Source organism: Strigops habroptila, chromosome 2, assembly GCF_004027225.2.
Source record: "Strigops habroptila isolate Jane chromosome 2, bStrHab1.2.pri, whole genome shotgun sequence".
Classification (NCBI taxonomy): Eukaryota; Metazoa; Chordata; class Aves; order Psittaciformes; family Psittacidae; genus Strigops; species Strigops habroptila.
Window position 1 is genome coordinate 67,879,148 of NC_044278.2, and position 15,682 is coordinate 67,894,829.

Here is a 15,682-nt window from a genome sequence, read left to right on the forward strand (position 1 = left end):
TCAACTACACCACAAGCCTCTTTTGCACCCTTAAATATTAACACAGCTATTCTCTTGATGTGGGATTCCTCATTATCATATGAATAAATGATTAATTGTCACTGTACTAAGCAAGTGCAACTTTTATAACTATATGAATCAGCACTGTGCCAAACCCTTCAAGAATAGTAAGAGTGTTCAAGTATTTATTGCACTTTATTGCTTCCTGGATCATTTAAAAGCAGTCACTGACAAACAACCGTTTACACAGGCTTGAAAGTTTGCCTCAGATGTACTGAGCGGTTCTGTATTTCAAAATGCAGGCATATCTTCTTTCTGAGCAATATAACACTAGCCTTTTGGCAGAAAACTCCGCAGCTTGTCCAGCAAATGCTACTATTTGCAATGGCACATCTTGTGTATTATCAGAAGACAATTTTAATCAAATTTTGAGCACAATTTTAAGTGCTGTTCTAACTGTCATGCTGGCTTTGGTGATGTTCTCCATGGGTTGCAATGTGGAACTTCAGAAATTCTGGGGCCACATAAAAAGACCCTGGGGTATTTTTGTGGGTTTCCTTTGCCAGTTTGGAATTATGCCTCTCACAGGCTTCGTGCTGTCTCTGGCCTTTGACATTCTTCCTATTCAAGCTGTCGTGGTGCTGATTATGGGGTGCTGTCCAGGAGGCACAGCCTCTAATATCGTCGCCTACTGGGTGGATGGAGACATGGACCTCAGGTAAGACCAGCCATTCCCTAAGTAGTTCATATTGTTTTTACATTATTTAATATTGAAAGGGACTGTCTGATTTTTTTTCTTAGTTTCCTGGCCCATGCATAGTGGACCTTTCTTCTGGTAAAGGTGTTTAATTACTGTGATAGTACTAAATATAAGCAGAATAGCAAATATCCTTGGTTCAATGAGAATTCATTAGGAAAATACTGGAACAGAATTGTATATATTAGAAAATGTCTTCATTGTAAATCTTCAGATCCTGCCAAAAATAGCATTTGTGAAGACCACTAAGATAGCAAAGGTTATGAAATCTTTGTCCAAGTTAGAACTAGTTTTGTGATTTTCTGTTTCTCCCAGAATCTTGGGCAGTAAAAAAAATATATATATATATATAACTGAGGATTAAAATCCTCTGTACTAAAAACTGAGGATCTGAATCCTCTGTACTAAATAATGGCTGTGCAATAGTTCTTGAAGTAATGTTTCTTGAAAAAGACTACCTGTGGACAGGTATTTTCCCTCCTTTTGCAGGAAAAGATGAATAGACAGGCATAGATTATCTTTCTGGGAACTAATACAAATGAAAATCACTTGTGGTCATTCTATCTGCTCCTGGCACCTTCCACAAAGTCCTCAAACTGAGGGAAAGTTTTGCAAGCTAGAAGGCACTGACTAAGGCATAGCCCTGCATATTGGGGGCAATGAAAAAACCCCTTTGTGACAAAGTGTGATGGTCTCAATGACAGGGTTCTCTGAACTCAGAAACAGATATGTAAGGCACTTGGCATGGCCTAGGACATCAAACACGCACAAGAAGTGACCCTACTCTTGATGCAAATTCCATGGGGGGTTCATTAACTCTAACAGCCTTTAAAAATGAGCTATCTTTTGATTTTTATATCCTGATTACTTTGCTCTAAAAAAAACCCCAAGATCGTTTCTGTTTCCCACAGAGTAACATAAATTGTAGCATTCCTCCAGTTTATCATATGCCAGTCTGAACTAGAAATGGAAAAAATAATAGAAGTAAGAAAGATGTGGAGCTAGGGCAAATAGACTAAGAATGTTAATATTTGTAGCTTTAATAAGACATTTTTTCCATCCTTTGAAAATACTGAGCTTTTCTGTCATATACAGGTGTTAATGTAATACCAGCTTTCAAACTATGTATGAGGTCAGCTCTGCTAATCACCAACTTCCTCACTGTGGAGAAAAAACCTGTGATATTAGGAGCTGTAAGACATCTAATTCCAATAAATACAGGTCTAAGAAACCACAGATGGAAATATATCCAGCACAAGTCTGAAATTCTGTCCTAGTCTTTCTTTAGAAGAATGTACTGAGCTAAACTATGCTTTCCTAGCATAGTTTGTTCTAAGTCACACCACTAAAATCAGTGGTAAAAGTGAGAATCGATGATAAATGTAAATATGAGTAGGGTTTATATCCCAGGATGCTGGTAGAGGGTGAATTAAATTGAAAATACCTATAAAAGGTTGTTCTTCAGGTAAAGACTTTTAGCTTAAGAAGTCAAAGGCTTTTGGTCAGTACCTTTGTGAGAATAATGCAGGGACCAGAGAATATGTGACCTACAGCAGAAATGGCAATTCAAGCATCTTCAGTTCTTGATAGAAAAATAACAATATAAGTAGCTTGGCTGGTTTCTGGAGCCAGCACAGTATTGACAGAAAGCCCACCTATCAGAGCAGACAAGGTTTTGGATTTAGCTGATAATATTTTATGTTTGTACATAAAAAAACCACTAGCATTGTCTACAGTCCTGCTTCAAAACATTCCAGTGCAAACAGACCACAAGTTAGAGCAGGAGTTTGTTTTCTACTGCTCTTATAATCACAGGAAGGTGAAGGATAAATTTTTATACCTTTCTCAGTAACTCAGACCCAGCTTCCCATAGGGAAATCTTTTTTTGACGTCTCTTGATATTTCACAAAAACAACTGATTCTGAAACACCATCTTCTCCACAGCTCCCCTGGGAGCTTCTGTGAGGACAGGGACTGGGGTTAGAGAGTGTGCAAACTTGGGAGCAGGATACAGGGAAAGTACGAAGATGTAGGAAGTCTGGAGGTAGGAAAAATAATCTCTTTTATCCATTTTATCCAATCCCCTGGGAGCTTCTGTGAGCAGAGGAACTAGGGTTAGAGAATGTGCAGGCTGGAACAGGATGTAGATACAGGGACAGTATGAAGACATAGGAAATCTGGAGATCGGAAAAAATGAGCTCTTTTACCTATTTTATCTTAATCGTAGCCCATGTCTCTTTTTTTCTGTGTGTGTAGAAACTTTCTTGCCTGAGGCTCCTACAAAGTTCTATGCAGTGACTCTGAAGCAGAGAGTTAAAGGGACAAAAACTCACACCAATATTCCTGTGGTTTCTGTATTAATTGTTCTAGATTTCTCTGCAACTGCCCAGTTTGTAGACAGGGTCAGTAGTCCCGTTTCTGAGGACCAGCAACATCAAAGAGAAATCAGAAGTTAGGCTCATAAGGAAATTTCCGAAGTCCCTTAACTAGAACCCCCTCTCATTATTTTTATGTCAGAGGAGTGTGATTTGTAGACATAATTTTATCTATTCTACTCAGATTCTGAGAATTTCCTCCGTATTTTAGCTATCTTGCCTTTCCTCCTTCTTCATTCCTGTCTCAGAATGCATCTGTCAGTACAAGGTGTTTCAGGCCTGATGGTTTCAAGATTTTATATTTTAAAACAGAAATGTCTTTGCACAAAAAAAGGAAGCAGCAATACTTATGCTCAGCTTCACTGGGTAATTCTCGTCACCTACTCTTTGGCCTAGAGCAAACCAAGCCACAAAAGGGAATTTTATTACAACACACAACCTAGACAGTGATTTTTTTATTTTTTTTTTCTATGTTGTTGACTTTGGAGTGAAATTTTAACACTCTAGAAATGCTAGTATAATGGAAAACTCCATTCAATCTGACCCTGTCCAGCTTGCCACCCTCTCAGAAGCTATTTGGACAGGCAGCATGCAGGCAGACTGGCCAACAGATCTTCCTGATGGCTGCCTGTCTGCCTGCCTCATTTGCACTGCAAGTTATTGTCATGTGGCTGCAGATCAGGTTGATATTTTACATTTCTCTCTTTTCAGCAGAAGCCATTCCTTCCATTTAGCCTTTCTCTAACCTCATATACAGGATAAATAGACTGTAGTCAACAGCATTTCCTGCCCAACCTTTCATAAGCTGTGAAGTCATAATAAGAAAATTAGGAAGACTATAGACCAGCATGAGATGAACTGTCAATCTACCCAATTTCTTTGCAGCGTCAGCATGACAACTTGCTCCACACTACTTGCAATGGGAATGATGCCACTTTGCCTCTATATTTACACTAAGATGTGGACTGATGTGAACGCAGTTGTACTCCCCTATGACAGCATTGGTGAGTCCAGTGAAGCAGCACTTTGCATTCTGACTCTCTCTTTTATCCTCTAGTAACAACCTTCATACCATCATCCTGCAGAGTCATGAAGAAATGACCCCAGAGTCTGAAAAATGGTCATCCTCCTACTTTCTAATAATTTCCATGGGAATTAGGTACCTCGATCACTTCACGTCATCCACAGCTCTGCAGAACATTATAAATATTGTACAGATATTTATCAAAAGATTGTGCATGTTTTTCTTTCCAAATGGTTTAGAGACCTGCGAGGTACGGGGATAAGAATGTAGAATAATTTGTACATGAATAGCTACTTTCCGTGGATGAAAGTGTTTGTAACAGCTTTAAAGCACAATCCTGCAAAGTGCTAAGTGCTGAGGCCATAATCTGGCAAAGTACTTAAGCACATGTGGATAATTAAGCAAGTGATTAAAACTGCTGAGTCTCTTTGAAAAGATGCAATCTACACCTCCAGGAGTGGCTTCATTTGACATCCTGTCAAAAATCTCATCCAGCTACAAAGAGAAAATAGTCAGAGTGTTTGGAAATACATGCTCCAGTGCTTTGCAGAGCTGTGGCCCTAGTGCTTATCAAGTGTGGTTCCATGTTATGCTAATCTTAAAAGCCAGCAGAATCACTTTCATATTCTTCAATTTAATTTCCTATTGTTCTAGGGGAGAAAAAAATCACATACATTGCTTGTGCTTTCAAAATAAATACTGGAGGGGGGAGGACAAGACAAAAGAAGCTCTAAACCAGTTGTTGATATGGTACAGTAGTGAAACACCTGCAGATAAAATGAACATTTAATATAGCTACTCATATTACAGGATAGTGATGATTAGCACACTCAAATTTCTGTCTGCCTTTCTGATGCAGGTGAATGAGCATGTAGCTCAGCAGAATGGCAATTACTTCAACAGGCTGCCAAAGATAACAGACTCTATAGAAAAGCAAATAGGCAGGTGTGGGTAGAGCATGCATGCGTGCTCTGGGGTGCACATACTAGAAGCATCCTCTGAAGGCGTGCTCTGTAACCATAGCCATGCTGCATGGCGTCTGTCCTCCTGACGTGAACTTCTGCACGATACTTGCGCTTAACTTCTCTCTTCTTTTTTAAAGGACTTTCACTAGTAGCTCTTGTAATTCCTGTTTCATTTGGAATGTATGTTAACCACAAATGGCCTAGAAAAGCAAAAATCATACTTAAGGTAAGATATATAAAGCTGAAGCATTAGTATTTATGGACAAATTATGGAATTAGTGGCAGTAGATTGCTATTCATAGTATTAGTGTCTGACTTCATAAGAGCTGGGAAGTTTTCAGCAGAAAACAAATGAGATGCTGCAGAAATGCATTGCTTTCCCCTGCGCAAACATGCATGAATTGCATACATTATTAGAAACCATGATTATCCAAAAAGCCTACTTTTGTCTTTGACTAAAATTGTGATAGTAATTGAGTTCAGTTCATAATGTAAACTGAAACTGAAGGAAAATCATTCAGGTCAACTGGAAGCAATTTTTCCTCTGCAAGATAATAAAAAATAAAAACATTCTGGATTAAAAAACCTATGACTTCCTACTTTTAAACCAGTGTATTGATTTATGGGGCCAATTCTGAGTGTGAAGTCAATTTTTATTCAAAAAAATTTTGAAAATGCTAAAAAGTCTAAGAAAACTGTTCAGAAAATTCAACTATCTTCACAAGATCATTTCAGAGGCATCACAAATATGGGGTTTTTTGCAAAAACTGTTCTCAAAAATAATAATTATTATGATAATAATAAATTGCATGTAATTATATAATAATAGAAGATTATTAAATTGTTAGACATTTCTTATATGTAATCTATATATAAAGTAATATTATTTATTGATATTTTTATTATAAATTAGCTGCATTTAGTGTTAACAGCAAATTAACCATTCTTTTCAGTAGGTTTAGGCTGAAAGTGACTGTCAAATGTTCTGAGTACCCTTGGCATTTGCTAACCATTCTTACTCAACACATATGTTTTCTAAATTTTCTTGAAGAAAATGACTCTGGAAACTTGTTATTCTACCTATGCTTAGTTACCATGTGCCTTCTGTCAGCTCAGGAAACACAGAACACAAATAAGGTCCTTTTAAGTCAATTCATTTTCTTAAACTGTTCGCTTATTGTGCTGTATTTTTGAATGCGCTCATAGTGCAAATGAAGTTGGATACTATTGAGTGCTGGTTTCAAAACTGTACTGTTCCTGTTTAACCAGTTAAGGGAAAAGCATGGACTTAAACTCACATGGAAAGAAACTCTACTTGCTCTCTCAGCAAAACCCTGTTTCATTCTCTTTCTTACCAAGTGGGTGAGCAACCCACAGTAGGGTCCATTGACAGTTTGCTTTATGTAGGACAATGAATCACCAAGTGCAGATTGAGCCATACCTGTCAGATTAAGGTCTGTATAGTGAGAAGTGGAGATAAGAGCACAAGTACAGCGTGCCAGGTGAAAGAGAAGAGTTTGTCATGGTCAGACCATGTTTCTTCTCCCTAGGTGCGTGTGGTTAATAGCTCAATCAAACAAAAGTACTTGTTTGCTCAGTGATCTTAAAAAGGCTTCAGCCAAAGACTCATAAAGCCAGTTTAATGGAAATACACATTTAGCTGAGAAATGGATTATCCTAAGCTTAGCCCCAAAAGTCTGCCAGTAAGATCCCTGGCAACATATGCCCTAAGGGCAGATATTTTTCTTGGATATTGAGAAGAGAGTGAGTTACCACTTTTTTTAGCAATCAGCAGTGAAGATCTTAGCACATTCAGCCACAGGAAATAAGATTAACTCAGTGACTACATCTATGTAGAAATGCTATACAAACCCACAGTGTTCAAACACAAATTTTCAGCCATGTTAAATATTTACCCCTCCACCTGGAAAAAAATTTGCTATCACTAACAGTCTATCGTCTAGTTAGCAAACATTATACTAAGCCCCAGAGTGTGACTGCCCAAGAAGTGGAGAGGAAAATTGCATTCTACTAGCTATTAGGTTGCCAGTTTCACAACAACTCTGGAGAAATTTTTCTAATGTGTGCACCATTCCTTGTTCACGTCACACCTATGAAATTATGTTTAATCTCCAGTTCTAAGTACAATTATAGCCAAGGCTTCAAGAGACTAGTTTTACAGGTACCTGTTATAGATACCTATTATAACTGTGCCTTGATCTTTATCCGTAGTAACACGCTGAAGTACGTCGTACATCTCCTGTCTGGGAAAAATGGCAGCTATCTAATCTGTCTACTGGCTGTGAATTACGTTGCTATAAACTTTAGGGTTTATGTTTAATAAGAAGTTTCAGTGACTCAGAGACAGTCACAGGCATGTCTGACACCATGTTTGGTGCCATTGAATTTTGTTGGAGTCTCTTATTCACACAGTCCTCCCTCTTTTCCCTGACAGGTCGGTTCCATTGTGGGAGCAGTCCTCATCGTGATCATTGCTGTGGTTGGGGGAATACTCTACCAAGGCTCCTGGACTATCACACCCAAATTATGGATCATTGGCACCATATTTCCAGCAACTGGCTATTGTCTGGGATTCTTTCTGGCCCGCTTAGCTGGTCTGTCTTGGAGCAGGTATGGAATTCTCCATGACAAAGACCTGTAGCCTTTTCCAACTGTGAAAAAAAAAGTTTTTATTTAATGATTAATAAATGCTGAGAATCTTCTCTAAACATTAGCTATGCTCAGGGTCACTCATTCCCAAAACCTGTTTCTGGGATAAAACTTTACTCCAACACATTTTTATATACAGATTGACTATACTATTTTCTCCAGATGTTCATACTTCTTCTCTTTGTGTGCCCATGTCCTACACTTCAAACAAGTGAAACAGACTTGACTTATAAGTGGGCTGGGACTGCAGTGAAATTTCTCATGAAGATGCAACAGCCTACAATTTAGAACATCATTACAAGAGAGGAAGATAGTGGTACACACATGGCTTGAAGGTGGATCATGGTCCCTTACAATTGTTGAACTGCCACAAGTTGTCTGTGTTCTGGTGGTAACAGCCGTATGACTTGAGGAGTGTTTTGTTGACTATGTGAGCTGCAAGATAACCATTTTCTTAGTTATCTATTACTGTATGTTTCTTGCTTATCTAGATTACTAAAAAGCATAAGGCAGCTATTTCACAACTGTCTTTGTATTATTCTCTTTAGATGTCGTACGGTGTCTCTGGAAACAGGCATGCAAAACAGTCAGCTATGTTCAACTATAGTACAACTCTCATTCTCTGCTGAAGAACTTGAACTGATGTTTACTTTCCCACTCATCTACAGCATTTTCCAGCTGTTGTTTGCAGGACTAATTTTAGGAGGTAAAGTATAGATATTTTCTATGATAGAGTTGTAATTATCATTATTATCAGTCCCATTTTTCATGGATATGGAAAAAACAAGAAGGGATAAAAACAATCAAATGGAAAATGACCTAAATGATTACTGAGCATCACCACTGTGCTGTGCCCAGTACATAACTAGGAATATACAAGGCTCAGTTCAAAACTTGGAAGACCCTTTTTCTACAGCACAAGGCAGGGGATCTCCACTACCTACAGCTGAGCACATGAGACTACATTGAGCACAGGATTGTTACTACCTTTGGCCAAAAAAGGCCAAATGCATCTTCTTCCACTGCTCCAGGGTGCCTGGGTGTACAGTTGCCCAGCAAGGCTGCCCCCACAAACTCCCCCTCCTACCAGATGTTGAGGCAACGGGCATTAGCTTCACAGCTAATGTGAGAAAATATCTTCCCTTAGAGGTAAAGGTCACTTTTTTACCCTCGCATACACCTCCCATGAGTTGCACTGCTGCTATTACAACTAACCTACTGAAGGTTGGGACCTTGTCCCTGTTGCTCACACCCGAAATCAGCTGTGGTTATTGACCTCCCAGTCCCAAACCAGCCATCTTACTCAATACCAGAGCACTGACCAGAGCACTGTCCCAAGGACACAGCCTGTGAGGTGCAGCCCTGACTCCGACCTTTGTGTCACACAATGGCGTGGGGACAGACAAACCACTTTGTCCCAGCTCCTGCCAAACAGAACTGGCGTGGAAGTAAAGGTCAGTCTCACAGACCCAGCGAAGAGTGTAGACTTCCCAAGGGAGACAGGCAATGTTTTTAAAAGTCACTGCGCAAAACAGGAACACAAAGCAATCAAACACCAAACAAGGGATTTAAAATGTTTTCCTTAGTTTCTAAAAGTATTTTTCCAGTGATGAGTGCTGTTGACATAAAATAATTAAACATAGCTTTAAAGAAACCTTTTGTTTTAGCAATGTAAGGAAGGAAAATGTTGCATGGGTACATGTTACTACAGTGTCTTTTTCAGGAAATTTTTATAATTTCTTTATTTAATACTAAATATATAACAATCCCCAGCCTACCGCGTTTACAGAAGACATTGGGTGAAAACAAACACAGATATTGAGAAAACAGAGCAAAAAGAGGATCCAAAATCAACGCCATCACGTGCTAACGTAAATGGAGGATTTGTATCAAATGAAGACAAATAGACAATTACTTCTGTTCCCACCAACTCAAAAGATATATGGTTTACTTAAAACTATTTTTTCACATGTCGTTGCTTTATGGAAATATTTAACAAAAAGAGAAGTTCTGCTGATATTGTACAGTAAGACTTTAAAATGATTAACTTATGAAAGATTTCTACTTTGATTTTTAACACGGTTTCTGCCATAATTGTTGAATATGGCTTTGAAGCTAATTCCCTAAAAAAGATATTTAACGGGGTTTTTGTGGCTTATTTAAAGAAAGGCAGAATAAAGGTGGGCTATTGTTAAAAAAAAAAGGTGGATATTTGCATTACCAACTCCAGCCATGATACTGCAAATCTGTCTGCTAGTCTCAGCCCCCACACCAAAAAGAAATCTTGTGAAAGTGCCCTAAGCAGCAACATGCGTTGATGTGGAAGATCTGATAACGCTGGAGGAATTTCAGTGGACATTAATCAACCATGAAATTGGAACAAACTAATAAAGAAATAAAGTTTCTTTTAGGTCAGTCGGGGCAGACTAAAGTCATTACACTGTACTAATTGCTCAAAGCATTAATTTACACTAAAACTATGATTTTAACAAGTGCAAGGTACCTTACAACTATTTTTTTTTTTTCTTTCAAAGTAATAGAAGGTAACAGCTTTGAATCTTCAGTCTGGGTCTTCTAGGTGCTGGAAACATGAACAGAGAGACAAAGCTGAGAGCATGAGCCTAGAGCAATTTTAGTGCGACAACTGCAAACAAATGAGCAGTCAAAGATTTTGGAAGTGTAAGAAAATTATCAACTTCTGCACTGAAAGGGAGGCATTTGAAAGCAGAACAAAATTGTCCCTGTTTTGCCCAGGACTGCTTTCACCACTGTTAACAGGAGACAATAATGCTTGTAGAGAGTTATATATTTTTGTTATTCTATGAACTCAATAAATTTGAACTTACCAGGCGTCTACAACATGTAGACACTGGTGTAGTCGATAACTTTAATATTTTAACTATATGAACCACAAACAGAAATAATTGGATGTACACATACATTATTTGTCTCTGAAAATTCAAGAGTACATATGGAAAGCTGCCCTAAGCGTGCAGAGAAAATTAGTTATAATTCTGAGGGAAACAGTACAGTAAAATTTTTGCAGCTGTAATTTTTTATGGATACATTCAGTAACATTAGTCCTGTAATTTTTATGTAAAGAAAACATCCAGAGAACTTCAGATGAATGAGAGATTGGCTGGCCAAAAAATTCAAGAAAGAGCCAACTATCGACACATGGAAACTATATACCTCTTTGTCATATTCAAGTGGACCTTCCGAGGCGTTGTGAATTAATGTGGCAGGTTTTTTACAAACAAACAAAAAATGGTGGAATTTAAGTTCCCAACATGTAGCTTTCCACTGCTGCAGAAATGTGCCCAATATTACACAAAGAATAAATTATTTCTACCTACCATACATTGGGGAAAGGGTCTCAAAATGTTCCTGGGTTCTGGGAGGCTTGAATATGCTTTGCTTTTGAGGGGGGGTTGAGAGTGGTCATAACCTCCAAGGAAGAGTTTAACACTTGGAAGGAGGTAGCACATAATGAGGCATGCTATGTTTTACAGAACAAAGATTAAACAGAAAAATATAGTAAAGTCTGTTATGGAAAAATCAGAAATGTGCAACAGCATATTCATAGAGAAAAGGATAAGTTGTTATTTCTGACATCTGTAGTAAAAAGGCTATTGTCTTTATCCCACGTCCATCAAAAAACAGTCAGCAGAAGTTAGTTAGGATCATGACTTTCTTACACACCAAACTGCTACTCTTTTCCCACGCTAAACTTCAATGCTTCCATGCATATTTTCAACAGATTTTAAAAATGTATTGAAGAATAATAGTTTGTCTTGCTTATACTATGTGTGTGTGTATTTAAAGCAACTGTATAAACACTGAACTGAATAAAGTCAGAAACTATTTATAATTTTGCCCACTGGAGTAATTTAAGGTGGAAAGAATTGAGAATGAAACCTAACATGCAGACAAAGTTTACGTCTTTGAGATGTAACAAAACCACCTCAGATTATGTGTAAAATGAATATGTTTAATAATCAATCATCAAATCATAGAATGGTTTGAGCAGAAAGGACCTTTAAAGGTCACCTACAATGAGCCTACATCTTCAACTAGATCAGGTTGCTCAGAACCCCGTCCAACCTGACCTTGAATGTTTCCAGAGATGGGGCATCTACCACCTCTCTGGGCAATCTGATGAAGACTAAAAGAAACATGGGATGTCTGATGCCATATTTGATACACATTTTTTAATGCATATGTGCACTTAGAACTCCAGGTGAGGGATTGAGGCTGCAGTTTCTGCGGCCATTACTATTACATCCCTTGGGTTGTATGTCCCAAGCTTTATGTGAAGCAAAGCCAGCTCAAAAGTCTTAACCAACATATGTGTCCAGAACACATCGAACCTAAACAAAAAAACAGGGCTTGATGTTGCCAGGCACAGGCTTATGTTGACATGACAGCTGTTAAATCTCCAGCTGTAGAAGTCTGGGCAGCATCAATGTCCATTCATCACTGGTGAAGCTGGAGTGGGTTATCTCACAGCAGCATAAAGGACTTTTGGGGAAGCTGTGTCCTCTCCCCAGAGGTCTCCATAAAAGATGCTATTTCTTTGGCTGTTAGCCATACCAATCCTGACATATGGGCTTCTCAGTTAACAGAGGCTGGTAGCCTCCAGCCTTGCAGTTGCAGTTGTCTTACAATTATTGAAAGAAAAACCCCGGCTTGCCGAGATCAGCTTGTTTAACCTGCTCAACGTCATCTCCTCTCATGTTCTCCAGCATGAACAACCTTTGAAAAAAAAGGCAGTATCACCTAGTCACCGCTCCTGTTTAAGTAATCATCCATCCATTGAAAGTCTGTGGATGGGACATTGCAGGATATGCAATTTAAAAGCATCATGTTCAGGAGAACAGAATAACCAATGTGATTAACTCCTACACATGCTGGTAATCATGGATTTACCAGTTCAGCCTAAGAAATTATAGGGATTTCTTGGCTGGTTCTAGATTAGTGTACCTAGTTTACTTTTACAATCATTCTTATCCAGAGAGCCTGGGTAGTCCCTGAGTCTTAACTTTCTGCACACTCGCCAAATCAAAGTCTGTAGCTATAAATCTGTGTATAAAGACATGTTCCCTAGTCAGCAAAGAGATGCACCACCACAGAGTTAATCATGCCCACTATCTCAGACTCCTGTTACAGGATGAATTGTCCTCTGGAATTTTCTGTCTCCATAAAGTAGATTTATGCGGCCTCATTTACACCAAATATTTTAATTTTTTACTTTCAGAGAGAAAAAAAAAAAAAAGAAAGAAAGAAAAAATAAAACCCCAAACACTAGTTGAAAATAAATACCTCTTTTTGTCTTAATTTATTTTTCTGCATGAAGTCTCTGAGCACCCAGTATGCTTCCTTTAACCAGGATGATAGGTCTTTGTAACCTATCAAAAGAAAACCAGGCAAAAAAAGTTCTGCGTGATGATTCTAATCTCCTATGAACATATAACTAATTTCTCAGCTGACCAAAAGACACATAGAACTGTTTCTGCCATATAGTGTGCTGTGTTAGTCAGAAAAAAGTGCAATTTGAATAGAATTAACAAGCAAATTGATTTGCAGTTTATGTTTAACAAGTTTCTTGTTTCAAACTAATTAGGTTATGATGTTCAAAACCCACTATTATAGTCTCTGCCAATCAGTATTATTTTTGTCAGCCTCAGAAAGGAAAAAGGAACTTACTGTTTTGTGGTCGAACCAATTAACATACTGCACACTTGATGCAAATCTAAAACAATAATCAGTATTCCCTATCCCCCAAGGCACAGACCTCCAATGTTTGGTATTTAACTAGAATGCTCCTTCTTTCCCCAGATTAACTGTGTTGCTTGCTATTGTCTAGAATTAAAGCAAATATAGCATAATAGTACCACAACAAAATGGCAACCCAGCAAACTTGGCTGGATTTTCCTAGCCAGGATTGAAGGAAAGTAGAAGTAAATCTCTGCTTTTGTTTCCTAAGGAATATTTATTCTGCTCTAGAAGCACTAACACCTCAGTTAAACTGAGCACTAGATTAATTTAAAATATCAAATGTAAAAATAACTGTTGCTTTCCAGGATATTTGTCAGTCTTCAAACTGGAATCACAGAAGATGGATAATTGAAAGCCCTGAAGGAGTACTAATATGTTTTCATGAGTAGATATCTGCTGTGGAATGATATTGCTGTCTCCGTTTAATTTCCATTAAATTTAGCCATCTACAAATAAGTTTCCAACATCGATCTTCATTCTTCCTTGAAATCAAGCAGTCAGCACTGTCATTAGGAAAAGATAGATACCTCTGGAGAGCAAGCCATCACACCCCTCAGACACCTGGTTTAGGATGGGAGGAATTCTGGAAGGAGACAAAGAGATTATGCACAATTCAGTGTGAAATTTGGTTGCCTGAACATAGGTATCTAGTGTGACATGATATGCCCTGGGTGTTCTGCCTGGCTTTCCACTGCCAGTCTAGCAAGTCACAGGTATTCTGCAGGTCTTGTGTCCTGCTTACACCTGCCATGGCCCTACAGCATCTCAAATGGCACTGGGCACTTTTTAGGCAGCCAAATCCTCCCTCTGACTTCTGTGCATCCTTATTTGCATGCTTTCCCCTAATCTGTACAAATTCTTCTGCAGTCAGATGAAGGGTCAGCACTCTACATAAGATAATTGCAAGTCCATAAGAAGACCTTTGTAATATATTGTAAAATATTTCACAATTTAGAAAAATAAACAAATTAAAAAATAAAGAGATAGCACTTCCAGCTGTCTCTTTGAACTGACCAGAAGTATGCCTCTTTAATAAATTTCTCCCAGCCCTGCATCTTTACACAGAATTATACGGGACTTTGAGAGAGCTTGGAATAATATTCAGTGAGGACATTCCAAATAATGTCTATGTAAACAAAGAGCATATAAAAAAGTATTAGTGATATCTCTGCTTGCTCATAATGGACTTAATGAATCAATCAATTGCCAGTAACACTTGAAAGATCATAAATCAGCCTCCTCCCTCAGATAAGGATTGAAGAAAACACGAGACTCTAGAAATAATAACTTGAAATAAAGATTTTCATCTTTTGGACTTTAATTATTTGGGTATTCAGCCTTGAGGGCTGGACTTCTGACTTTCTAATAACCCACCAGTTGATAAATCTTTTGCAATCACTGCAAATACTTTAAAACACCCAAGAAAGGGAAAAGAAATCTCAGTGCTGAGGAAAACTTTTATTTGCTGTAACAGGGAGTTGATCAGTTCCTGTAAGTGGTATATCCCCTGGTTACTACATAGTTTAGCTATTATTATGAAAAGGAATAGTTTCTGTTCCAGACAAACAGAATCTAGCAGGTTTTCCTTAAAGCGCACAAAGCTCACAGTTTCTCATTCACTGCAATTGTTCCTGACCATGAAAAGTATTAGCAATTACAAACCCAGTGATTCCGCCTCACACAAATTTAACATTGCTTCATATTTTATAGATGTAGCTTAATTACCTCAGATATGTTGATTAGATATACTGACCAGATATCATTAAGGTAATCTGATACATTCTTTTAAATATGACTACAGACCTTCTGTCTCCTCCTTCTGCAATGCCTTTATGCATTACTCTTTTGGGAGATTTCATCACAGTTTTTAAAAGCCACTTTCCCCCATCTGAATTCAAAATAGATGTAAGGAGGTCATGTTGAGATGGTAAGGCCCTGTTTAAATCATTTGGTAGTACAATTAATTCCCCACAAGTGGAATTAATTGCAAGGGATTAATGAAAATGTCAGGGTTACAGGTTGTGCTGGTGATGTGTTTCTAATGTCAGTAGTAAATCTGCTGTATGTAGAACACAAATTCTTTCAATGCAAGGCTTTTTCTTTAAAAATATAC

The 15,682-nt window shown here is 38.1% G+C and overlaps 1 protein-coding gene across 1 annotated transcript; it reads left to right on the forward strand.

Annotated features, from left to right (window-relative positions):
- Nucleotides 1–296: 296 nt before the first annotated feature.
- Nucleotides 297–9,698, forward strand: SLC10A2 (solute carrier family 10 member 2). Its single transcript, XM_030476776.1, has 6 exons — nt 297–718; nt 4,018–4,136; nt 5,259–5,347; nt 7,577–7,752; nt 8,340–8,497; nt 9,565–9,698. The coding sequence occupies exons 1-6, from the start codon at nt 297–299 to the stop codon at nt 9,696–9,698; spliced, it is 1,098 nt and encodes a 365-aa protein (XP_030332636.1).
- The last annotated feature ends 5,984 nt before the right edge of the window (nt 9,699–15,682 follow it).

Bases quoted from the DNA above. Each gene is read 5' to 3' on its own strand.
- SLC10A2 (XM_030476776.1), top strand. From the start codon at position 297: ATGCAGGCATATCTTCTTTCTGAGCAATATAACACTAGCCTTTTGGCA. The intron at 719-4,017 runs GTAAGACCAGCC...ATTTCTTTGCAG, and splicing joins GATGGAGACATGGACCTCAG to CGTCAGCATGACAACTTGCT. The intron at 7,753-8,339 runs GTATGGAATTCT...TATTCTCTTTAG, and splicing joins GCTGGTCTGTCTTGGAGCAG to ATGTCGTACGGTGTCTCTGG.